The sequence below is a fragment of the Rattus norvegicus genome, chromosome 19 (assembly GCF_036323735.1).
Source record: "Rattus norvegicus strain BN/NHsdMcwi chromosome 19, GRCr8, whole genome shotgun sequence".
In the NCBI taxonomy this organism is placed as follows: domain Eukaryota; kingdom Metazoa; phylum Chordata; class Mammalia; order Rodentia; family Muridae; genus Rattus; species Rattus norvegicus.
The window spans coordinates 69,227,058-69,238,945 of NC_086037.1; the positions used below are offsets into that span (position 1 = coordinate 69,227,058).

At 50.9% G+C, this 11,888-nt stretch overlaps 1 protein-coding gene across 1 annotated transcript in view; it reads right to left on the reverse strand.

Moving 5' to 3' along the window:
* Positions 1-7,113: 7,113 nt before the first annotated feature.
* Positions 7,114-11,888, reverse strand: part of Pgbd5 (piggyBac transposable element derived 5) — a 65,145-nt gene continuing 60,370 nt past the window's right edge. Inside the window, exons 6-7 of the mRNA NM_001106198.1 lie at positions 9,013-9,118; positions 7,114-7,789 (exon numbers count right to left, since the gene is read on the reverse strand). Coding sequence (NP_001099668.1) covers positions 7,594-7,789; positions 9,013-9,118 — 302 coding nt within the window. The 3' untranslated portion in view covers positions 7,114-7,593. The remainder of the gene's footprint in view (positions 7,790-9,012; positions 9,119-11,888) is intronic.

Sequence of the window (11,888 nt, forward strand, 5' to 3'; positions counted from 1 at the left end):
TTCCAGCTGCCCAAACTCCCCAGTACACAACACTGTTTTGTCTGTTCTGTGATAATTTGAGGTTCTGCTTCCCCCTGCTGGGCAGACTGGGAACAGCTTCAACCAGAGGTGGGGACATGTCCCAGGAAAGAAAGGCAGAAAAGCAGGTTTGGGAGATCTTTGGATCCAGGTAAGATCAGGCTGTCAGACTGGTGGCTGTCTGGTTTCTCTGACACTTTTGAGGTTAGACAGCAGCACCTAAACCCATCCCCCTCCCGGCCCCAGTTCAGTCCACCCAGGCCAGGACGGCAGTCTTGGATTCTTAGATACCCTATACGCTAATGCCCTTAGAGGTTGCAGCCTTGATTTGCCCTCCATGTCTCCTTTGCAAGCTCCTCAGACATTCTGCTTGGCTGCATGGGATCATGGAGGAACCCTCCCTCCTCCACCTCATACCAGCTTCCTTGGGCCTGCTCAGAATCAGACCTGACTGCGGTGGCCACACAGCCCTATTAGCATCTGGTACAGACACCAAGGTTACTGTAGGCTTCTTGGCTGGGGGAGGGGTGAGCATGTAACACCCACTCACCTTTCAGAGAGCGAACAGGCACAGTCTCTTCACTCTCTTGCCCTGCAGAACTGTCTCTCAAACACTTTGGGCTCAGGAGATCCCAGCGGGTCATCTCAGAGGTGTTGGCCCCAGACTTGCCAGCATCACAAAAGGTTTGCTCCAGGAACGAAGGCACTCAGCTTGTGAAGTAGCATCTCCCTCCTGACCTCACACAGTACCTCAATCCAGTGGCAATGAGTGACAAACCACGTGTTCTGAGCCTCAGCTTTTACTATTAGCGCTCTGGCCAAGGGAGAGATCTGGTTTTCTGCTCTCTGCTGATGGGTCCTTATACCTCCAGGTCTGGACTAGGCGGCGCTCGGTGGTTTTGTTAGTGATGGGTTGCTGTCCACTGGCTGTGGCCATCAGTGCTCTCAGGCCAGCCACAGCCAAGTGTTCCCATGAGCTCCAGCTTTGCCTTGAATGTGGTTTGTAAACCCCCGGGCTCTACATGCTGGGCTTCTGTTTTGGAGAAAGAGTCTCACTTCTAACCTGGATAATCCAGGCTGTCCTCACAACAAAGTAAAGTTCCCTTTACCATGCACACATGTACACACACACACACACACACACACACACACACACACACACACAGAGGCATGCACACATACATGCACACACATACACACAGGCATGCACACATACACACAGGCATGCACACATACATGCACACAGGCATGCACACATACACACACATACACACAGGCATGCACACATACACACACATGCACACATACATGCATGCATACATGCACACATACACACTCTGGGATGGCAGGTATGTTCCACTATGTCTAATTATGTGTCAGTGCCCACTGGGAAGACAGGACTTTAGTCTGTCTGTCAATCAGTCAGGGCTTTGGAAGGGGGATTTAGATTAGGAAAAGTCATCAGGGTGGTGCCCTTGACTGAATCCTGGTGGCTTTTATAAAAGGACTGGTGGGGCCATCGCTTGTCTCCATGAGATGGCTGGGCCACTTCGGGATGCTGCCAGTCAAGAATCTATTCCCCCTCACCCATGGTCTCTGGATCCTCTAGGACTCCTCCTCCTCCTCCTCCTCCTCCTCCTCCTCCTCCTCCTCCTCCTCCTCCTCCTCCTCCTCCTCCACCACCACCACCACCACTTTTTCCATCTAGGTGTTTCACCACAGCAAAAGTAACCCTAAGATGGTGACCAACTACCCACTGTGCCCACTGACTTGCTCACGTCCTGGGTCCTATAAGAAAGCAGGCTGAGCAAGCCATAATGAGCAAATCAGTGGGCAGCACCCCACTCCTACCCCATGGCCTCTGTATCAGTCTTGCCTGCAGGTTCCTGCCCTGCCTGAGTTCCTGCCCTAGTTTCCTTCTTGATAGTGAACTTGGAATGGAGAACAAGGAAACATAAACCCTGTCCTCCCGTGTTGCTTTTGGTCATGGTATTTCATCACAGCAAAAGTAACCCTAAGATGGTGACCAACTATCTAGAAACCTGTGCTCGCCATCCATTTGCCTGCCTATGAAGACGACAGCTTCAACAACTCAATGCCCTCCATTCTTTTTTTTTTTTTTTTTTTTTTGGTTCTTTTTTTCGGAGCTGGGGACCGAACCCAGGGCCTTGCGCTTCCTAGGTAAGCGCTCTACCACTGAGCTAAATCCCCAGCCCCAATGCCCTCCATTCTTACTTCAGACTCTGCCAAACAAACTTAGGTGAACATAGGCGGTCAGGCTTCTCCCATTGTCTCCTGTAAGGAAGACCTCCCAGGGGATGCTGGGGTCACAGCTTCTGACAAAGGAGATCAGAATTTTGTCTGAGAATAAATCTGCCCAGTGTTTGAGAATCAGTTGGTTGGTGACTTTGGAGGAATCTTAGAACCAGTTTGTCCCATTTGCCATAAAATAAAGGGGTGGGGGTACAGAAGTCTTGGGCCAGGGTTGCCTTTCCCTACCTGCAGTCCCTCATCCACCTGGATGGGCCTGCCTCGACCCAGCAGACGGCAGCTAATGCAGGCCGGTCTGTCCTGGACAGAGGCTGGCTTATGTACTGGACCTTCCATACCTGCCCATGACTCAGACACTTCCCGCCTCCCACCTTTTTCTTTCAGTCTTTCTTAGGGCCATGCCACTGTCTTGTCCTTGACCTCAGGGACTCAGGCCCAGGATTCCCATAGATCTGTTTGCATTCAAGACATCTGATGCCACCAGTCCTAAAAACCCTTGATTTGTGGGAAGAACCACTCTCTGTGTAAACCACATCAGCTCCAAGAGGTGCCAGGAGCCCCATTTTACTGAGTTCAGTAAGACCATTCTGTATGATGCTCTGCCCCAGCCTCACGCCACCCCAAACCCTCAGTTAAGCAGTTATCAGTAGCTCATAGATGTCACAGAGCTGGAGACAACCGGATACAGACAGGAGGTAGGCAGGAGTTAGCCCATTAGCCCAGGGTCACATGTGTTACATAGTTACAAATTATGTTACATAGTTACAAATGATCAAGGTCCCGGGCAGACTGGGAGGAAAGGGGGTAGCCAAGCCTCAATCATGAGTGAGAGTGTTTTCTAAAAAGCCCAGACTTAGGGCTCTGGGGACCCACCCACCTACCAATTTAGTAATTCTCCATTTTCATTTACAGAAATGCCAGAGAAGGGACTTACTAGTCCATTCTCAGCCACAGTCAACAGGCAGGGCTAGTCCTTTCTTACAGCTGTGCCTCTGCTGCCTGTCACATTCCTATCCTCAGATGAGTCCTCACCTGTGACTTGGCCCCAAGCCTAGTGTCATCCAACTGAAAGAGGTTACATTTAGCTCATGGGCCCTCCATGTTGGTCGGAAAGGCTCCAGACACGCGCTGGGCTTGCGTTCAGCCACTGCTATTTATCCGCTACTCTTGCCTGGTTTTCATCTGAGACTGAGACTGGCTATTCATATCTACCCTCCCTGTTACCTCATGACACGAACAAGGGGCCAAGGGCTCGGGTTCCAACAAGGAATGCAGGAAGTGGACTTGGGCACAGGTACCTGCTTGGATTACTTATTCTTTGCTCATATGCCCATGTATCATAACCCATGACCTTAATAACCTCCAAGTATAAAATCCATGATCACATACGACGATTTGATCCGTTTCCTGGTGTGGGTGCTGGGAACTGAATTTGGGTCCTCTCTTAAGAGCAGCAAGTATTCTTAACCACTAAGCCATCTCTCTAGACCCAGATGGATCTCTCTCTCTCTCTCTCTCTCTATCAGAAACATTAGAAGGAAACTTACAGTTAAAAAAGAAAAAAAAAGAAAATTTCACTGTCTTATTAATAGATTTTTAAACATCTGTGTGTATACACTCGGCCGCTGTGTACACATTGGGTAGGAACAGGGGGCCTTGTCCAGGGCCTGCTCACAGTCAACTCCTGTTTGTGTTAACCCACTGCAGGCGGATCACACCAGACAGAACATGACCTTACCCTTGAAGAGCCCACAGGAAGTGGGATCTGTCCCACCTGCCTCACAGGAAGTGATGCTGCCACCAGCCTTTGTGGTGACTGCCCCACACACCGTCCTGCACCCAGGCAGTCAGGTGCTGAGCCCGGCTTTGGGGAAGCCGTCACCCATGCCTGGCTTTAGATGGGACATCTGAACCCTTCAGACCTTGTGTCTCGGTAGTGTTCATGTGGACTCCCGCACACAGATTATTACATCTTACTGGTGGGCCTCCCTGGTTAGCAGCCAGGGATCCTCTGCCTACGATGACCCAGCTAAGTATCAAAGATGACTCAATGACCGGAGAAGACAATGTCCCAGCCTGAGGCTCTTATCAGCCAAATACCGAACCTGGAAAGGAAAGTGAAAAATACATAGAGTTTTACGATCTGAGCTGAGTTCACACTGCGACCCCAGAGGCTGAGCTGCTCCGAGGCTCGAGAGCCAGGTGCCTTGAAGAAACAGGAGGGTCTAGAGCGCATGAATCTTTCACTTCTGTGCCTGGTAACAAAATAAAATCCCCTGAGAAACACGCTTAACTGGCCATGAAATGCAGAGCCACCAACAGCCCCATGTATCCTGTCAGGCCTGGGGAACCAGTGGCTTATGGGATATGCAGGAAGGATTTGGGTCTTGTGCTAAACCCCTCACAAGAATCACTTCTTGGGGGCTGGAGAGATGGCTCAGTGGTTAAGAGCACCCAACTACTCTTCCAGAGGTCCCGAGTTCAATTCCCAGCAACCACATGGTGGCTCACAACCATCTGTAAAGAGATCTGATGCCCTCTTCTGGTATGTCTGAAGACAGCTACAGTGTACTTATATATAATAAATGAATAAATCTTAAAAAAAAAAAAAGAATCACTTCTTGGGCCACTGGAATGTGGGTGGGTCTTCAGTGTCCCTCAAAGGCTGAGATCTGAAGTCACATTCCTCTGTCTATGACACTCCGGGGAGTTCGGCAGTCTTTAGGAAGGGTGTCTAGTGGAACAGGGTGTGCCCTTGAAGAGGGTTCGGGGACCTGGGCTCCACCCTTTCTCACTATCTACTTTCTGGCTTCATGACGTCAACATCTTTGTTCTACCACGTCCTCCAGTCAAGACATTCTGCCTTAACCCAAAGCAGAAGGGTGAGCCAATGCTAGCACAATGTTCAGTGTGCAGTAAATAAACACCGTCCTCGAATCTACCGGACCGACCTTTTGTCTTGGTGACAGAAAACTGACACAGGGGCCTCTCCCTGGTCACTGGGGTCATCTGATTCCGGAAAAGCCAGTGTCTGGGGACCAAGAGAAGCTGAGCCTGACACCTAACTAATCCTGTGGAGGCAAGGACTATGTCTGGGAGGCTTTCTAACCCCATACCACATGCCATTAGGACTTTCATGAAAAAAAAGAAAAGCTCTTCAACTTACAGATGCCTCACAGGCTGCAGTACCCACCCTCCCCACAACCCTTCCAGCTACCCTCTTCCCACTAGAGTCACAAACAGCACCTCTGACCTGGGAAGGTTCCAGCAGTTGACACTCTGTAGAACATCGCCACCTGCTGGCCTGAGATGCACACCACAGTCTCAGGGAGACTCAGCAGATCCTATCCGTCCCTCAGCAGGGAATAGATTTCTGAGCCCCAAGTCCCTCCGTGGGTGCCAGAATTTATACACTGTGTTTCTTGCTTTGCATATGCTCTTGTGATAACAGTTTAATTAGGCACAGTAAGAAGTTAACGGTAAAATACAACAACTGTAGCAATGTGCTATTTAATAAAAGCTTCTGACTTACGGATCGTTTATTTCTGGAATTTTCCATTTAGTAATTTTGGATCACAGTTGACTTCAGGTAACCAAGACTAAAAATAATGGGGAGGGTTGTGGACAACTACACTTGGAACTCCTACTATCACTCATCCGTGTATATGTGTGTGTGTGTGTGTGTGTGTGTGTGTGTGTGTGTGTGTGTGTAAACATATTCACACATCAAATCCTAACTGATTTCTTTTTTATAAACTGTTAAATGGTCCAAGATTCCAAGAGCAGTTCAGCTCACGCATCCCTGGTCACACGATAGGAAAGAAAGTTCAAGGGAATAGCTTTCCAACTTTGAGACAAAGCGACATATGGACAGCCAACATCTAAATAGACTTTTATTTTTATTTTTCTTGTTTGGACAGAAAAGAAAAGGTCATTGGCCTTCATTAGTCTCCCTAAGTGTTGGAAACACCTGAACTCAGAAAGAGTGGACTTTGTAGAAAAGCATCACAAATTAAAAATATATTTCTCCATGTGGTAAAAGTGCTTTTGATCCGATTAAGGGTACAGCAAAGGTTATCTCAAACACAAACTGAAATTGGGCCTACGGTCTGTGGCATCGGGGGTCCCACCACAGGCGTGGGTGCTTGTGGAGAGGGAGGTCACAGATGTGACAAGGTGTGGGGAGCAGCATACTGCCAGACACACCTCAGCTCACTGAATGAGGGAGTCCCCCAAAGCCCCTGCTGAGGACATTCTGCATCTGAGGACGTTAGGTGGATGCGAGATCAGGTGGAAGGGATGCGAGGTGTGGGAAAATCCTTGTTTCCCATCTGTGGGGACGGTGGGACCACCTTGGGGCCCGGGCTCCATGGAGATGTGTCAACCACTGGTGGGAAGGACCTGGGTCTATGGGGGGGTCCCACATACCTTCCTGCCTGGGCCAGTCCCCAGCCAGGGCTTCCTAATCCTGCTGCACATTTCTGGGGGACCCCACCCCCACAGAGGGCGGTGAAGGACTTTGTGTTCATGATGCTACATGGTTCTCAAGACAGGCAATTCTGCCAACAGTGACATGGTGACAGGGTATTCAGCCTGCAGGCTCCCCAGGCGCTGATAGCTGTGGCCACATCTGTCCTGGAAGCCAGATGCCCTTCCTACCCCGCCGCAGGCCAGACACAGAACTGTGATCATGCAAGGAGCTGTGAGGGTGTATGGTGTCGGGGGTCGGGGGGACAGCGGCACACATCTGTTCACAGTAGACCTTAAGCAACGGTAGGGAATTAACCTGAAGATAGATTGAAAAAAAAAAAATCCCCAGCATCGGTCTCCCCTCCTCACCCTGCTCGTCACAGCCCCAGAGAATGGAACAGGAACACCCCGTTTACAGTCAGCAAGCTGCAGCCGCTCCTGTCCGGTTGGCTTTGAGTTTTAATGGCACCACATGGCTTCTCTTCTTCCAAGGGAACCATCTAAGCCCATCGAATGGGAGAGCGCTGGGAACCCATGCCCCGAGTGCTGTGGGGGTGGCACTGAGTGGCCCGTTTTGTAAGCTTGCCTGGTCTGAACTTGAGCCCATCATGACCTCTCGAGCTCTGGAAATCAGAGCACAGTCCACTGGTCCTGTCGCTGGTACCTTCTGAGGTCACGGCCTATCCAGTCACCTGTATCAGGCTCTGGGGAGCCACCCTTTGTGGGGGTGGAGGGGTGATGTGTAAAGCAGACCTCTGACCCCACATGGGCCCTCCAACGGACAGGCAGGTGACAGGCTCCTTCCTTGTCCCTGACACCCCTGGGCCAGCAGTCTCAGTGGGCTGGTGATTCGTCCTCCAGGCCCAGCAGCTCCCTCACAAGTCTCTCTCCAAACTGGGCCCGGCTGTACCTCTTCACATGGTAGGCGTCTGACATTTTGTACAGGATGTAGGCGTTGTTGACGGCGATGCTGATGGCAAACCAGAACACTTGCTGCCATGTCTTGTTTGGCTTGTGAGAGATGAAATACCTGGGGAGAGGGGAGGCACTGCGCTGTGTAGCTGTTTCCTGTGGCTTGCACACTCCCTCATGGAGAAGGGACGCTCTTTAAGACTTAGCAAGTGAGTAAGACCCACAAGACTGAGGGGACACCTGGAACTTGAGAGGTTTACAAGGCCCCACACCAAGGCTACATCGGCCCTGGCAAACACTGGGAAGAGACTCTCTGACCAGCTGAGAGAGATCCAGGGAAGCAGCTTTTGTGAGCTGTCACCTATATAGTCCACCATAAACTCGCTGGTTCACTAGGCTAGACTGGGGTGGAATTGTTGAATCTGTCTGTAGTGTCCAGTGGGGAGGACAGGTGTTTGTCCACATCTCCTCAGAAAAGTCTCACAACAGGCATGCTGGTTATAGCTCGCAGGGGAGAGGAGCCTAGAAGCTTAGCATCTGGCCACAGCAAGCAGACCCTCTTCTGGTGGATGCACTGGGAACCGGCTATGGGCGGGGCTCGTGGGCGGGGCTATGACAGGCCCTGCCCCATTCTCCAGCATCTGTCCTCTTATAGCCCTTCTCTAGGCTCATCCATACCTAAGTGCTCAGTCCCCCGCGGACACTATTAGGCACAGAAACTTATTTTAGGGTTCTCTTATCCTGTTTATTGTCTCTACATTTTGGCCACATCGTATCTAAAGACCACCAGGGAATCCAGCTCAGGATGGACAAGGCCTAGAGAAGATAATGGCTGAACTATGTGCCAAGATGCCCACCAATGGGGTGTGAGCAGTGGTGGGTACCTCGGGGGGGGGGGGCTGGAGGCACGGGGTGACAGTGGAGTGATCTGAGGAGATGGGTGTACAGGCTACCTGGGGCCAGGATGAGGGCCGGGGACCTCGTGGGTCCTGATGCTCCACATTCAAGATCTGCACCACACGTGGGCCAACACTACCCTCCCTGGTGTTGTTGTGTGTTGTCCCCACCTAGCCCCAATGCCACCCACAGGAACACTGGCTCCCCACACACCTTATATATCACCCCCATGCAAACCAGCCGCCCACGCACCCGAGTCCACCCGCATGCACACCAGCCACCCACACACCTACTGGCTGCCCCCATACCCGATGCCACCCATATGCAAACCAGCCACCCACGCACCCGATGCCACCTGCACACACACACCAGCTGCCCACGCACCAGATGCCACCCGCACGCATACCAGCCGCCCACACACCCACCGGCTGCCCACGCACTCACTTGCTGTACTTGTCGTCGTATCTGCAGATGTAGCTGAGGTGAGCAGCAAAAGCCTCCACGGCCAGAGGGCAGGGGATTTCCCCGCTCCGACGCTTGATGATGACGCCTGTGGGGGAGACAGGAGCTCAGTCCATCCCCATCCAGGCTGCCCAGTTGCTGGGGGTGGGGCGTGGTGGGGAACTGGACCAGCACTGTCCATCACGTGCTTCTACAGAGTGGTGAGTGTGAGGGGGTGTTGGAGGCAGTCGAGTGCACAGTCATCTGCCACCAAGACTCACAGACACAGGGACAATGACACAGCCACAGGCAACTCTAAGAGGCAGATGCTACCTGGTCAGGTCTGATGAAAACTGAGGGAAAGGAGGCTTCTCTTCTCCTCCCCATACTGGTTGACTTGGTCAAGGGCTGGTGGGAGGGGCCAATGGCAGCAGTTTCTCTGGGCTCTTCGAGGCATGGGTGGGCTCATGTCACAGAGGAGCAAGGGGGCCAGTCCTTCCATACCAGGCCCAACCCCCTCACACTTCTCAGGGGCCTCTCCTGAGGGTCGGACAGTTCCCTACCTCTTCGTTGCCGTCACTGTTCAACTACCCAGAATGTTTCTCTACACACACAGAGGGAACGCAGCCAATGTCCCTCCAGAGCCATGGCACAGCTCACCACCAGCAGAGCCCAGGGACCAAAGGGGAGCCCACAGGATCAATGGCTGCTGTATGATGTCTGTCCTCTGGCCTGCTTGGGCACTGTCTGACAACCCTCTGCAGGCCCCAGGAACAAAGGTGGAGGTGTCCCACCCAGATGGTGTGCACCTGGACATAGTTGGGGTTTCCCACTGTGCTGGCTAAGCTTGATGTCACAGTGCGGAGGCACATACCATGCGGAGAACAGAAATACATATGCACACTGTACCTCAGAAGCAGATGTAGACCACACATATACTGCACAACTATCTATATATAGTGTTTATATGTGTGTATATGTATATATTATATAATGGTATAGTGATATATACATGCATACATAATGTGTATATATACATATGTATATATTTATGTGTATGTATAGTGGTATACTGGCTGGTTTTGTGTGTCAACTTGACACAAGCTGGAGCTATCACAGAGAAAGGTGCCTCCGTTGAGAAAATGCCTCCATGAGTCCCAGCTGTAAGGCATTTTCTCAACTAATGATCAAGAGGGGAGGACCCAGCCCATGGTGGGTGGTGGATGGTGCCATCCCTGGCCTGGTAGTTCTTGGGTTCTATAAGAAAGCAAGCTGAGCAAGCCAGGGGAAGCAAGCCAGTAAGTAACATCCCTCCATGGCCTCTGCCTCAGCTCCTGCTTCCTGACCTGCTTGAGTTCCAGTCCTGACTTCCTTTGGTGATGAACAGCAATGTGGAAGTGTAAGCTGAATAAACCCTTTCCTCCCCAACTTGCTTCTTGGTCATGAGGTTTGTGCAGGAATAGAAACCCTGACTGAGACAAATTGGTACCAGGAGTAGGGTATTCCTGTGAAAGCCTGACCATGTTTTGGGGAGGACTATGGAAGGACTTTGGAACTTTGGGCTAGAAGAGCCATTGGGATGTTAAGAGCTCTGTGGGATGTTCTGTAGGAGCTTGGGAGATAATGTTGAGAACAGTGCAAAAGATGGAGGCCTGGCTTGTGAAATTTCAGAGGGAAGATTAAAGACTCGTATCAGAGCTGTTGCTATTTTGATTGTGAAGATTCCGTGGTTCTGGTTAGCTGGGGCTGAAGAATCAGCTGTGATTAACAAGATCCCAGAACTACTAAAGCAAAAACTTTGCATTACTGGGACGATTGATGCTGGTCAGCTGGAGCTAAGAAATTAGTGCTGATTAAGGAGAGACCAGCATCACTGAGGTGAAATCTTCTGGGAAGTGTTTCCTGAGAGCACAAAGAGCCTGTGTTCCAGAGATAGCCAAGGTTGTACCTCATGCTACAGCTGGACTTGGTAGTGTGTAAGAGTCACCCAGGTGGTACTGGTTTTGAAGGCATGAAGGGGTCATGAAGAACAGCTGAGGCTGTGCACTACGAGAGGCCATGGAAGGCCAGTGGAGAAGGTGCAGCCTCAGTTGCAATTGATGGCCCAGGACTGAAGGGGTCATGCAAAGGAGTTGAGAAGAGAGCCTGTGAGAGGCTAGTGGTGAAGCCTAGCTGCAGCAGATGACAGCAGCGTTTTGGAAACGCCGGTCTCATGAGATGACCACCAAGAACAGCAGCAGCAGTGGAGTACAGGCAGCTGGAACCTGGAAGACAAGGTGTACCCTACAAAGGGCAGAGCTGGAGAAGTGACCCAAGCCCTTGGAGGAGCCTAAAAGACCATGAGTGGATCCCAGATATTAAATAGTTGGAGTTCAGTTTCGCTTTTGATTATGACCATGCTCTGATATTTTTCCCTCTTGAAGAAGAAAGTATTTTCGTGAAGCCCACGGTTAAAAGACTTTGAATTGAAAAAAAGACTTTGAATTTTGAAAGAGATTGGCTGTTTTAAAGGGGTTGAAATTTTAAAATGTAGGAATGTGTAAGACGGTGGGACTTTTAAAGTTATTTTGATCTTGGGGATGAATCAGAACGTAAGGGTTGAGGCTTAATAGTGATGTGTTTGTGTGTCAGGTTGACAAGGGGTCAGTTGTACTGTCTGGTTTTGTGTGTCAACTTGACACAAGCTGGAGTTATCACAGAGAAAGGAGCCTCCCTTGAGGAAATGCCTCCATGAGACCCAACTGTAAGGCATTTTCTCAATGAGTGATCAAGAGAGGAGGACCCAGCCCATTGTGGGTGGTGCTATCCCTGGGCTGGTGGTCCTGGATTCCCAAGAGAGCAAGCTGAGCAAGCCAGAGGAAGCAAGCCAGTAAGTAACA